The sequence below is a fragment of the Scardinius erythrophthalmus genome (genome assembly GCF_964197995.2).
Source record: "Scardinius erythrophthalmus genome assembly, chromosome: 2".
Classification (NCBI taxonomy): Eukaryota; Metazoa; Chordata; class Actinopteri; order Cypriniformes; family Leuciscidae; genus Scardinius; species Scardinius erythrophthalmus.
This window is the reverse complement of record NC_138222.1, coordinates 53,387,633-53,400,367: the sequence shown is the minus strand read 5'-3', so window position 1 is coordinate 53,400,367 and position 12,735 is coordinate 53,387,633. Positions and strand designations below refer to the sequence as shown.

Genomic DNA, 12,735 nt, shown 5'->3' with positions numbered 1-12,735 from the left:
ACATGTGAGCAGAGAATGACTCAGCTGAAGCAACCATCTTTGTGTCAATATGCACCAGCAGTAAAGTTACAACACTGAGATTTCCTGTGTGTTTTAGCAGTCCTGTGTCAACAGCCCTGGACATAAAACGCAGCGTATCTAGCGAGCAGCTTGCTTTGCTTTGTCTGCACTGCTGGGTGGTTTAAAGGGGAGGAGGAGATGGTCTAAAAGGGATCAGACGGAACAAACAGGTGTGAAAACAATCCCAAAGGTGAACGAGAGAATCTGATGCCATAGCCCAGACTGATAAAATGGCTATCGAATGAACACCAAATATCCAGGGGTAACAGAAACTAACACTCCATGTTTATTTAGAAAAGGTTTTAAGCAGTTGATAGTACAGCGATAAGTGCTTTACATAGCTCAAAAACTGCTCACATAAATGGTAGTTTGTAAATACAATGAACTAAGGATGGCTATTTCTTACACACACACGTTTGATTCACTACATTGAGGACATAGATTTCCATTGTTTTTATATCTGGTAAATTATATTGTCTATTACCTAACCCCACCCCTACCCCAAAACCTACCCATCAAAGAAACATGTGCAAAACACTAGATTTAAATAAAAACATGTTTTAAATGATTTATATGCCAAGGTCCAGTAAAATGTCTTCACTAGTCGGTTGTCATAATATTTCACTATACAAGTGAGGCCATTGGGTATAAGCCAAACCTATACACACACACACACACACACACACACACACACACTATTTGAACTTATAATATCAATTACAGCAAAAAATAAATAATAAATAAATAAATAAAAACTTTGGGGTAACACATTTTTTTCTTTTTTTTTAATATTATTTGTATTCAGCGATGCATTAAACTGATGAAAAAGTCAGAGTAAAGACCTTTACAAAAGATATTCAAAAAGATAGCAATTTCAAATGAATACTGTTATTTTGATCTTTCTCTTCATCAAAGAATCTTGAGAAAAAAATGATCACATTTTCCACAAATGTATTAAGCAACACGACTGTTTTTAACATTGATAATAAATAGGATTAGCCTGGGAAAACCCAGACAACTTCCGGCAAATTTAGATTTGCTCTGCAAGTAAGTCTGGCAAAGAGCTCATTCAAGTCCATTTCCCCATGCCGAGAAATCAAGGCACCAATCAGAAACGTTGAGGCGGGCTTTACACATGACGATCGCTCTGATTGGTTTTAGGTCTAGCCTATCCAGAGGCATTTGAGCGACGTCCACTCCGACGTCTGTTGGTGAAGCACACCAACTTTTAAATGCATTATTATATTCAAATTGCAAACACATGAGGACAGTCTCCATGAAAGACCCACTGGCAGATGAACGTGCTACTACATTTCTCTCCGAAACGGTAGGAAATTAAATTAGATTTAATAGAGGATTTTAACTGTGACAAGATGATTGACAGGGCAGTTTACATGACAGGATGCACGCGACAGACCCGTCCGATAAAGATGACGAAGTAATCTGTCCCAAAGTTGCCTACTTTTTTGCTACACATTCAAAAGTAAATAAATTTTCTTCACAAAAAGAGTACATACTTTTATGGCGTAGTGTAACTTAGGCGAACTGGGACGCAGCATATGGCTTTACACATGACGATCTCTGATTGGTTTTAGGAGTTTTAGGTCTATCCAATTGTGCCCAGAGGCATTTGAGCGACGTCCGTTGGTGACGCCCCTTTGGAAATGAGTTATTAAAGGAGCTTTGCCAGACCATATCTCAGTTACTACTGAGAATGGTCTGGTTTTAACCAGGCTAAAATAGGATATTTTTGAGCACCAAATCAGCATATTAGAATGATTAATGAATGATCATGAGACCCTGAAGACTGGAGCTGGAGTAATGATGCTGAAAATTTGAAAGCTTTGCATCACAGGAATAAATTACATTTTAAAATGTATTAATATAGGAAACAGTTATTACAAATTGTAATAATATTTCAGAATATTCTAGTTTTTATGGTATCTTGGATCAAATAAATGCAGCCTTGATGAGTATTCTTTCAAAAACATAAAATCATTACCATTCAGTTTGTTTGGTGTGTTTTATTTTACTGGTCTTATTGTGCATGACTCAACAGTTAACTTATTGCCTCATCTTTCATCAAACTGTAATGAATTGCTCAACCTTAGAAACAACTTTCTTAAACCAAGCCCTCTTAAAGCCCTACTATAACACCCATTCTTGATGCATTATGGAAGTAAAATGGCTTGCCTGGCACATTTCATGCTAAGCACTCAAAACTGTTCCATAAAAGTTAACATATGCTGAGCTGCATCAAATACTATGGTCCTCCAAAGCAAGTGAGACAAATGCATTCAAATTCCCTAGTTTACAATATGAGCCCAAATACCTCCATTGATTAGTTTAATGTGTTTACATATTTACCCATCTGAATGCTGAGGTTAAGTATCATGTCAGCAATTAGCGTTTGCAGAGATATTCCTCAACCGAATGGATCTTTATGCTAATCAACACAAGTGCTTGTATGTCCAGTGTAAGCTGTTGCCAGAGGCCCATTCACTGAGCGATTGTGCAATTCCCGCTCTTGATAAAAACACATTTGCATAATGGCTTTGCTTGCACCTGCTTCCAGCAGTGTTTTGCTTCCTAGCTAAAGACACACAAGCACATAAACAAATACACACACTTGAATTATAACAGCTTCAGATTGACTCGCATACAGGAAAACTGCATTGAGATGCAGAATGCCTGCTGAGACATCCAAAAAAAAGTGCATATACGCACATGCTTATACAGTTACCACCGGCTGAGATATAGAAGACGACCAAATTCAAAAGACCAGAGTATTCACGCAGCTACAGAACGAGAGAAAGCTGTGAGCAAAGAAAAGGAAAAGAGAGAGAAAATGGGAACACAAAGGCTGTGTGTGTCTAAAAGTAGTAAATTATGGTGCGATTTGCTGCTAAGGGGACGGAGCTAATTGATGGAGCCAGAGAAAGGGGAAGTCAGTGAGAGAGACGGGTAAAAGAGATCAGACCCCAGCCATTCAAGACTCCTAATCTACTTCAACACATCTGTTTACCAGCAAACCTTCTTTGTAAAGCTGGTCAACCATTAGGGCTGGGAGACGAGTACTAGTACTTAATCTGAACAGTTTTATTTTAAAATAGGGATGCACGATATATCGGCCACCATATCGGTATCGGCCGACATACGTTCATTTTTAATGTTATCGTTATAGACCCCATAAGAAAAACCGGCCAAAATTTTCATATCGGTGCATCCCTAATAAAAAAATATCTTGATTTTCAAAATATTAGGTTCCAAAAATGCATTAGTTTTCTTACTATTCGGTCGCATTTACAATAGCTATGTTTCCATCCAAAGTTGCAAATTTGACTTATGCGCAAATATTGAATACATTTGCGAATAAAGCACCGTTTCCATCCCATGTGTTCTAGTAAACAAAATCGTCACTTCCTGGGAAATTGGCGCAAAAGATTTGTAATAAAAATGGAAGTTGCAGCTTTTTTCCTACAACATAAATGACTTCGTTCGGATGCCTGGTGTGTGTGAGCGCAGTCACGTGAGTCGCTCCGTGAGGGAATTAAACCAAATCATTCTGAGGACAGACTTTGGGATGCCGTGCAATGAAACTGATCCGCTGGTTAGTCCGGGTATTCAATCAATCAAATCCTCCGTTGAGGAAAAATTTGACTCCATTGAGTTTTTTGGTGCTCATAGAGGGATTTATTCGGTAAATGTGTTTCCTTCGTAATCTATGTGCATGTCTTCTTATCGGATAAAATAATGATCAGATTCAACCGATTTTTAATGCTAATTTTTTTTAATTTATGCGCATCTTGGCATTTCCGTCCAGCGTTTTTTATGCGATATCCCAAAATTTGCATAAAAATAGGGGGATGGAAACATAGCTATTGAGAAACATACAGCGACCAGTGTGGACTGACTGCTAAAAGACTGACTCTTAGGAGTCCATTCACTTTAGTGAATCAAAAACATACAGTGCAACCAGTGAAGCCCAAATTCATTTTTAGCCATTGACTTCCACAGCATTTCATTTCCTCCTATGGAAGTCAATGGCAACCGTCAACTGTCTGGTTACCAACAATCTTTTAAAACATCTTCTTGTGTTCAACAGAAGAAAGAAACTCATACAGGTTTGGAACAACGTGAGGGTGAGTAAACGATCATTCATGGGTGAACTACAGAATCCTTACGTTCTTGGCGATTCCCATCCTTATCAACTAAAGGAGCATTGTCTTTCTAGTGAAGCTAGTTGGCCAAAGATCGCAGCACCCCAGCCTCCAAACCCAACATCCGCTGGTTTCAGCTGGGTTTCATCACTGTCAAAACAAGAGCAATGCCTCAACGGAGGCACTACTATCCAAAACCTCTAGAAATAACAAAACGCACGTATGGATCAATCTGCCATAAAAAACCCTTTGAAAATGATTCCTTGGTTGCGTCCAATCAGGCTTGACAGCTGCCTTTGTAATGGAGACATGTCAAAAGCAACCGCTGCTTCTCTGCTCATGTGTGATACCAGTGATCCTCCAGTTTGTTTTGCTTAGCTAGGCTTGGCTAAAATAGCTCTTTATGTCTATAATCGGGCTTGTGCTTCCTCCAAACCTATACATTTACTGATGGTTTCGGGAGTTTTTTAAGTTTCTGCCAAACTACCCCCAGATGTTTATAAAGAAAGACCGCAAGAGAAGCAAAAATAACAGTATTAAAGTGCAAGTCCATACTGTACGCCAAGCATGCTGTGAGAAAGCGATTCTGAACGTCCAATATATTAGTGTTTCCCTGGACAGACATACCATTGCCTTTTAAAGCACATATACTCCAATTATCAAAAATTACACCAACCAGAAGACAATAAAACAAGTCCTTACCATCTGAGAACGACTCTTAGGGCATCCATTAATATCCTCAATCTTCTCGTTTGCTGCAGTATCCGGGAAAAAAGAGAGAAATACGGACAAATTAATTTAGAAAAGAACACAAGTTGGCAGGTTTCCTTAATTGTAAGCCTGAAGTGCAGTATGTCCTTTCTGAGTTTTGACCCCTAATGTGGAAACTAGATCCAGCTTGAGCAACTGTGTGGCAGGGCCTGCTGGGATGGACTGCTTTGGGGTTTTCCTGAGGGTGACTGACTGCATCCCGACGGGCCCAGCCCAAACCCCCCCCCTCACCCCACGGCAGCTGAAACTGGGCCGTTCGCTCACAGATGACAACTGCACACACGCCTACAATGACAGCTACATGCCTGCCGGAATCCCTTTACCTCCTGCGCTGTGGGAAAATGTGTTGGGAATGTGTAAGATGTCAGGTGAGTAAGCATGGAAGACAGAGACATCTGAGACGCTCTGTCTCGGTGGAGGGACTCTTTGACTACAGGAGAACCATTTGGGTGGCCATCTTTGAAATGATTTGTTATTTAATCATTATTTTATAATGTTGATGAATTAGTATTTTATATACAATATTTTAACCACATTCAAGAATGCATTGATTTTGCATATATATATATATATATATATATATATATATATATATATATATATATATATATATATATATATATATATATATATATATATATATATATATATATATATATATATATATATATATATATATATATATATATCAAAAATAAATAAAAGGTGGCATCAGCAAAGTAATTAATAAATTAATCATTCTTTAAAAAAAAAAAGTATAATTTATCTTTTTTTTTACATGTACCATGATATTTTTGACCAACAGGTAAATGCAATGATATTTTCCAGTTTCACTTTAATATCACAATTTAAAATAAAACAACAATATATAACGTCACAACTGACCACTTGGGTTGCCATTACTTCTAAACAATTTGTTGTTTGATCCTTATTTTATTATGTTATTTGATTATTATTTTATATAAAATACGTAGCCACAAATTTCATGGCTTGAGATATCAAAATTAGATATAAAAATATCAAGATGCCATCTGCAAACATTCTAGACCTCAGAATTAATTTATATTATTCTTTATATATATATATATATATATATATATATATATATATATATATATATATATATATATATATATATATATATATTTTTTTTTTTTTTTTTTTTTTTTTTTTTACTTTTTACTTTTTACATACACCATGATTTTTTTTTTTGTGAACACACAAATACCATGGTATTTTCTAATTTCACTTTAATATCACAATTTGAAATAAAAATAATAATATATATCATCACATGAACATCAACAATAACATTTACCACTTGGGTTGCCATGTCTTCTAAACAATTTGTTATATAATCATTATTTGATATTAAACACTTAAGCTACAATTAAGAACGCATTAATTAATTAATTTAATTGCATAAGATATCAAATTAGAAATATTTCAAGAAAAATATCAGGGTGGCATCTACAAACATGTTTTAGACCTCAGATTTAATTTCTATCGTTCTTTAATTTTTAATTTATTTATGTATTTATTTTTTACATATACAATATCACAATCTGAAATAATAATAATAATATATAACATCAAATAAACATCACTATTTTCCCCATTTTGATGGCCATGTTTTCTAAATAATTTCTTATTTTATCACTATTTTATCAGTAAATAGGTCAGTATTAGAGGTCTAAACTATACACTGGTCCTCAAAATACTTAAAGAGTGCATTCATTTCATTGCATATCAAAGTGGCATCTGCAAATAAATTCTAGACCTCAGAATTCATATCATTCTTTAAAACAAATCACATTGATGATTCTATACATTTTAAATGTCCAAATACTTTTGGGGGTCCTGTAAACTGGCGTGAGCTCTAAATATCTTTACTGTCACCATTACAAACATTTTCTTATTTTAAAATTTCCTTTTGAAACTTTTTTGGTCGAAAGCCATCAGCTCCCTTTAATATGAAAAAGTAAATATGTGAAGCATCGTGTCATTGGTCGCCTGCAGCATTTGTGTCTGTCAGACTGGGTCGGGTTTCAGCTTCAACTGGCCAGTGTGTCATTCCCATGAGATATAGAGAAGACAAGAGGACAAAGTGGGATGACCACAATGATGAGTCATATAACACCACTTTACCCCACAACACTGCACTTTCTGCTGTTGAGAAACCAAATGCTTTCCGGCTCTTACAACATATTTTTAGAGGACAGAGGTAAAGAAAAACTCTATTTTTGTCCATGGCAAGAATCGCAAGGATCAATTTTCTTACTGACCACTCAGAAGTATCCAAATAGTATTAAAGCAATAAAAACTCCTATTACAACTGGTGGATCTACTACAGCATGCCATGACAGTTTGATCAAACTTAAAATATTAGTGACTGAAAAAGGTGAAAGCATTGCTGATAATACAAATAAATAAAAACAAATTCTATTCTTAAGGATAAACCCCTAGAGATCAATCATCTTGTTTTCAAGGGGGCTCAAACAAACAAACAAACAAATAGTTTGAAATACATTTCAAATATAATTTAATACAAAAATTAACGCGAGTGAAAAATGCATGTATATATAATACGTCACAAATTATGTATTTATATTACTCTGTATTTTTTATTTTAAATAGTTTGATTATGTAATACTATTCCAATATTATTTCATTTTAGTCTAAAAAATCGATAAACTGAACACAAGAAAATCTAAATAAATAAATGAATGAAGGAAGCAAAATATCATCTTTTATATAATAATAATAATAATAAATGTATGCTTTAAACTCGAGAGTACAGATGAAATATACAATGCTTAAATATATAATCACATTTATTTATTTATAATACTCTGTGTTGTATTTTTTTAATAATTAATCTATGTAACATTAATGCATTAAGCTTACAAAAATATATATATATATATAAATATGATTATTTAAAAAGTAATTATTAGCGAACAAATTATACTAATTATAGCATTTTATGTTCTTAAAAAAAAATTACTGAGATATTTTTATGCAATTTATGTAGGCTACATCTTACACAGAAATTCTTTGCTCAATTGTTTTTGCCTGTTTTAGAGAAAGTGAATCGCTCACCGATAACCTGGATGATCTCCGCCAGCAGCACGCCATCGCTCACATCCTGCTGCAGGTCTTTAATCAGACGCTTGTGTCCAGACCTGGCCAAGTAGTGATTCGCCCAGTCCGTGTAGATCTGTCAAGACGAGAAGAGAAACCTCGCTTATAAATCTATCCATCAAAAAAAGTTTCAAACAACTTGGATTGACGACATACGTAACCGTCGCTTGGTGAAGACTGAGCGCCTCGCCACTCCGCTCTATTCAAACCAACTCCATTGTGTCTTATTCAAGTTATTCAGCGCTAATAATGCTCGAATTCTCCCGTCTGACATCACAGAAAAGCCCCTTCACTGGGACAGGAGGAGGGAGACCCCGAGGGAGCTTAAATTAAACCTCTGAATGGGTTTGAAAGGAGTCATGTGTTGTTTGCTGTCCAAAAAACATTCCCGCGTCCCGTTACAAGATAAGGAAAGCGGAAAACACGTAGTGCAACGAGCATTAAAACTCACGGAAAATAAAGGAAAAGCTGACATGTAACACGTCTTTAGTTTTTTGTCCTTTTTACATGTTCTTTTAGGTATGTAAATGTGTTTTTTCACTTCAACATCACAATTTCAATGAACTAATAATAATACTATAGGCTATATACCCAACTAAACAACACAACTGACAGTACTTAAATGATTCAGAGAGTTGTTTTATTGTTGTATGAGGTGCAGGCTTTCCACACGCCTGGCAGTATTCAAACACATTCCCACATGGGGGTTGTAAAGCATGTGTGGTGTGTTTCATGAGTAAATAAAGACTGCTGGTATTATTGCAGTGTTACTCATGTGAGGAATCAGTTTCCTAGATGGGAAATAACAGGTGCACCCTTAGTCCCTGTATCATCAAAATAAACACGCTCTCGCTGGAGTCATCTATACTCAAACGGCCCGCAAAGCCCATATAATTACAGAGAGCAATGACCAATGCAGTGGAGAAATGTACATATCTATCTGATGCTTTGAAGTTCAGTGGGCTAAGTGAGTCAGAAGTGATTAAAGCTGAGGAAGACAGTGAAGTGAAGGTAAGTAAGGGTAAACATGCCTCCAAGCAACAAAAGAGAGGTAATGCTGAGGAAATTACAGATGACACTCGTCTGTCAGACTGAACCATGTAAACACTACCTTTCATGTCAAATCAAATGGGTACCAGTATTGAATACTTTATCTGTTATAATGTCTTAAAGTTGCAGTATCATTTTTGATGTTTCACTGGCTGAAAGGTCAGTGATCTTGGATCTTGCCATGTAATGCATAATCACATGATATCAAAAGTGTTCGGATCCCGATTTCTATTGTATTCCCAGGCATATTCTTACATTATTAATTTTTTCCACAACAGAAAGTATCTAATTATTAAACGCCTTTTCTTGGCGACTGCAACAAATTATTAGCATATTAGAATTATTTCTTAATGTACATTTATTTATTTACTTAAATTACATTTGAAAAGCTATAAAAAGAGAACATATTTCACATTATTTCACAATATTAGTTTTTACAGTTTGTTCAATAATAAATAAATGCAGCCTTGCTGACCAGAATACATTTTTTTTTAAATCTTACCGACCCCAAAGTGCATTTCTTAATGTGTAAAATAAAAAACGACTTTTGAAGTTAACATATCTGTATGAAACATCTCCAATGAGATATTTTCCTCCATACTGAAAGCCATTACTAACAACAAACCTCCATATACTGTATGCCATCTGAATCAGCACTTATGATGACATTACATTCTGAGTTACTGAGGCAGGACAAGAATATTGTGTTAATCACACACCCACACACACTTGACCCGAGCATGAGCTGTTCTCGGAGTTCACAGACGTTCCTGAGGGGTGATTTGTTGACAAACGAACAGGTGGCTCTTGCACGCATTTGCTGACGAGTGTGTTTAACTACCTGTGTGAGTAATACGGGGAATATCAAACGCGGGCTTCCTCAGTGTGTAAGTTTTCAACGATTTACCAACAGCTGTCAATTGGACTCATCTTTAAACTCGAAGCGGGGAGGTCGAACACTGTTCAACTACAAAGGCTCTCATGTCAAACACTAATAACAGGGCGGCCCGTGTTAGTCACAGACACAGAATTGTTCCCACAGGCACGACATGCAGAAGCTACAGAGCTGACATTCAGGTGCACAAGAGAGAGGCCTTTAAATAATATAGTACTTTAAAGTAATTACAATACATCATTTACTGAGGTGAACGTTAGGTCAGATAACTGCCCTTAGACCAGCATGCATTTCAATGCTGATTCTGGCTGGTTTGCTACTAGTTTATCTTGTGGACTAACACTACAATTCAAAGGTTTGGAATCAGTAAGATTTTATTTAATTTATTTTTTTAAAGTATACCGCAAGGATGAATTACATTAAGCAAAAATTACATTTAAGATTTCTATTTCAAATACTAAATGCTCAAAACTCAAAATTCATCATGCAAACATATAAAGCAGCATACTGTAACTGTTTTCAACATTGACTTTTATAATAAAGGTTCCTTGAGCAGTAAATCAGCATATAAGAATGATTTCTGAAGGATCATGTGACACTGAAGACTGGAGTAATGATCCTGAAAAGTAAATATTAAAATAGTATAGTTATTTAAACTGTAATAATGTTTGACAATATTTAGATTAAATAAATGCAGCCTTATATGAAACTTTCAAAAAACATTCAATCTTCCTGACCCTCAACTTTTGAACAGTAGTGTAACTGTGCTGTTCAGCAAAATCTTCAACACCAGCATTCATATTTTAAAACATTTTAGGAACAGCATTTGGAAAATAAATAAATAACATGAATTATGAATAATACCTTTGTTTAAAGTAAACAAAAACTTTCTACCTAATCTGACCCCTAAACATTACTTTCATCTGTAAAATCCAATATATTCTTGTTGATTCAATCCTATCAGGTGAGGAATGACTTGATGTAAAAGACAATAATTCATTTTTAATAATTAGTAACCAGAAAGATTTACAAATTGTATAGGCTAATATAAGTAAATGCCAATGAAATGATACAGAACACACAGAACTTGACCAGTCATATACTTTTGCCACTTGTTGCTTTTTATATTTTACTGACCTGTCTGAAATGAACTAACTTTAGATGCAACCTCCAGTCCTAATCTTAACCCACAAACATCTTAAAAGTCCTTCGGCTCAGCTTGCAGTAACTTGCGCGGTAAGTCTGGTCTGTATCTACAGTAAATATATCCCCCGCTGACTGCCTACAGATATCTCCAGTGAGGTCTTACCGTTCTGTAGTGATGGCCGGACGACCTGCTGTGGCGTCTCTCTGGGACGTACATCCTCCCGTTCAGAGCCATAATGCTTTCACAGGTGAAGCGCGCTCATAAACACTGAAGCCCAGAGGACGTCCTGCGACACTCACGCCTGTAATCAAGTCAGCGATGTGGGGGGGGGGATAATTTTAGCTGTGAGGTGCATTCTAGAGCATCGTTTGCTTAAGATATACCTCACTCTACGTGTCAACATGTCACACTTAGTGTCGAATGCTGAGGCAGAGACATCTCAGGTTATTACTGTTTCACCTAGTCCAAAAAACCCAATTTAATATAATTTAAATATTAGTTAGCAAATAATCCTAAGGATCCTCCTAATGGAATAAACAGAGAATACTATAAGAATGTTTCAATTGAATAAACTTAATAAAATATCTATATAATCCTAAATAAATAATACAGTAGGAGTCCCGTATCTGTTTTACGCTTAATGATTGAATGAATGAATGGTTTTCAAAAATATATTTTTTCCATGATCTTATGACTGACCCAAATATCAAGAAATGCAAAGTTTTATGCAAAAAAAACACAGACGACATGTTTCCATCTATTATTTTGCGCATTTTGGCATATAAAAAAACAAACAAAAAAAACGCTGATTGGACATGCCAAGATGTGTATCAATACCAAAAAATACGCATAAAACATATTCCACTCAACTGAGGCGGATACATTATTTAGATATGCGCATAGACTATGAAGGAAACATTCCTCGATGCGCAACAAAAAACTCACGTGACTTTTCCTCAAAAGAGGATGTGATTGGATAACCGGACAAACCAGAGGACCAATCGCATCGCACAGCATCTCAAGCGTTGGTTTGATCATTCTGAAACGCCTGAGCCAAAGTCTGTCATCAGAATGATTTGGTTTAATTCCCTCTCATTGTCAAATTTGCACAAAAGTTAAATTCACAACTTTGGATGGAAACCTAGCTGTGGTAGCCAAGACTAACGCTTCTTTTCCTGCTTCAGTCACTAAAAACACATCTAGCTGATATTGGCCTCTAAAGGTTCACTGTTGTCAAGTAGAGCTTTAAAACTGTCTTTTCACACACACATACAGAATGTATATGTACACAAACATATGCAAACACACATGCAAATCGGCTCTTCATGCACAGAGAGAAGCAGAGCACGTGGGAGGTCTGACGGCTACTCGAGAGGTGCTGACAACTACCAGGAATGTGTGTAGGGGTGGTGAGAAGGGTGACGGATGGTCCAAACACCCCCTCTGCACCACATCCCCCCAAAAACCAAACATAACCCTCAGTAAGTTTCAAATGCAAAGATCAAGGC

At 35.9% G+C, this 12,735-nt stretch overlaps 1 protein-coding gene across 5 annotated transcripts in view; it reads right to left on the bottom strand.

Annotated features, from left to right (window-relative positions):
* nav2a (neuron navigator 2a) overlaps positions 1–11,474 on the bottom strand; it is a 77,154-nt gene extending 65,680 nt beyond the window's left edge. For 4 of the 5 annotated variants that reach the window (XM_081359713.1, XM_081359708.1, XM_081359710.1 and 1 more), the window contains exons 1-3: positions 11,390–11,474; positions 8,094–8,211; positions 4,923–4,975 (exon numbers count right to left, since the gene is read on the bottom strand). In XM_081359713.1, the coding sequence (XP_081215839.1) occupies positions 4,923–4,975; positions 8,094–8,211; positions 11,390–11,461 (243 nt within the window). In that variant the 5' untranslated portion in view covers positions 11,462–11,474. Of the gene's footprint in view, positions 1–4,922; positions 4,976–8,093; positions 8,212–8,291; positions 8,400–11,389 lie in introns of those variants that run through there. The other variant, XM_081359711.1, reaches the window with a different exon arrangement.
* Between the last annotated feature and the right edge of the window lie 1,261 nt (positions 11,475–12,735).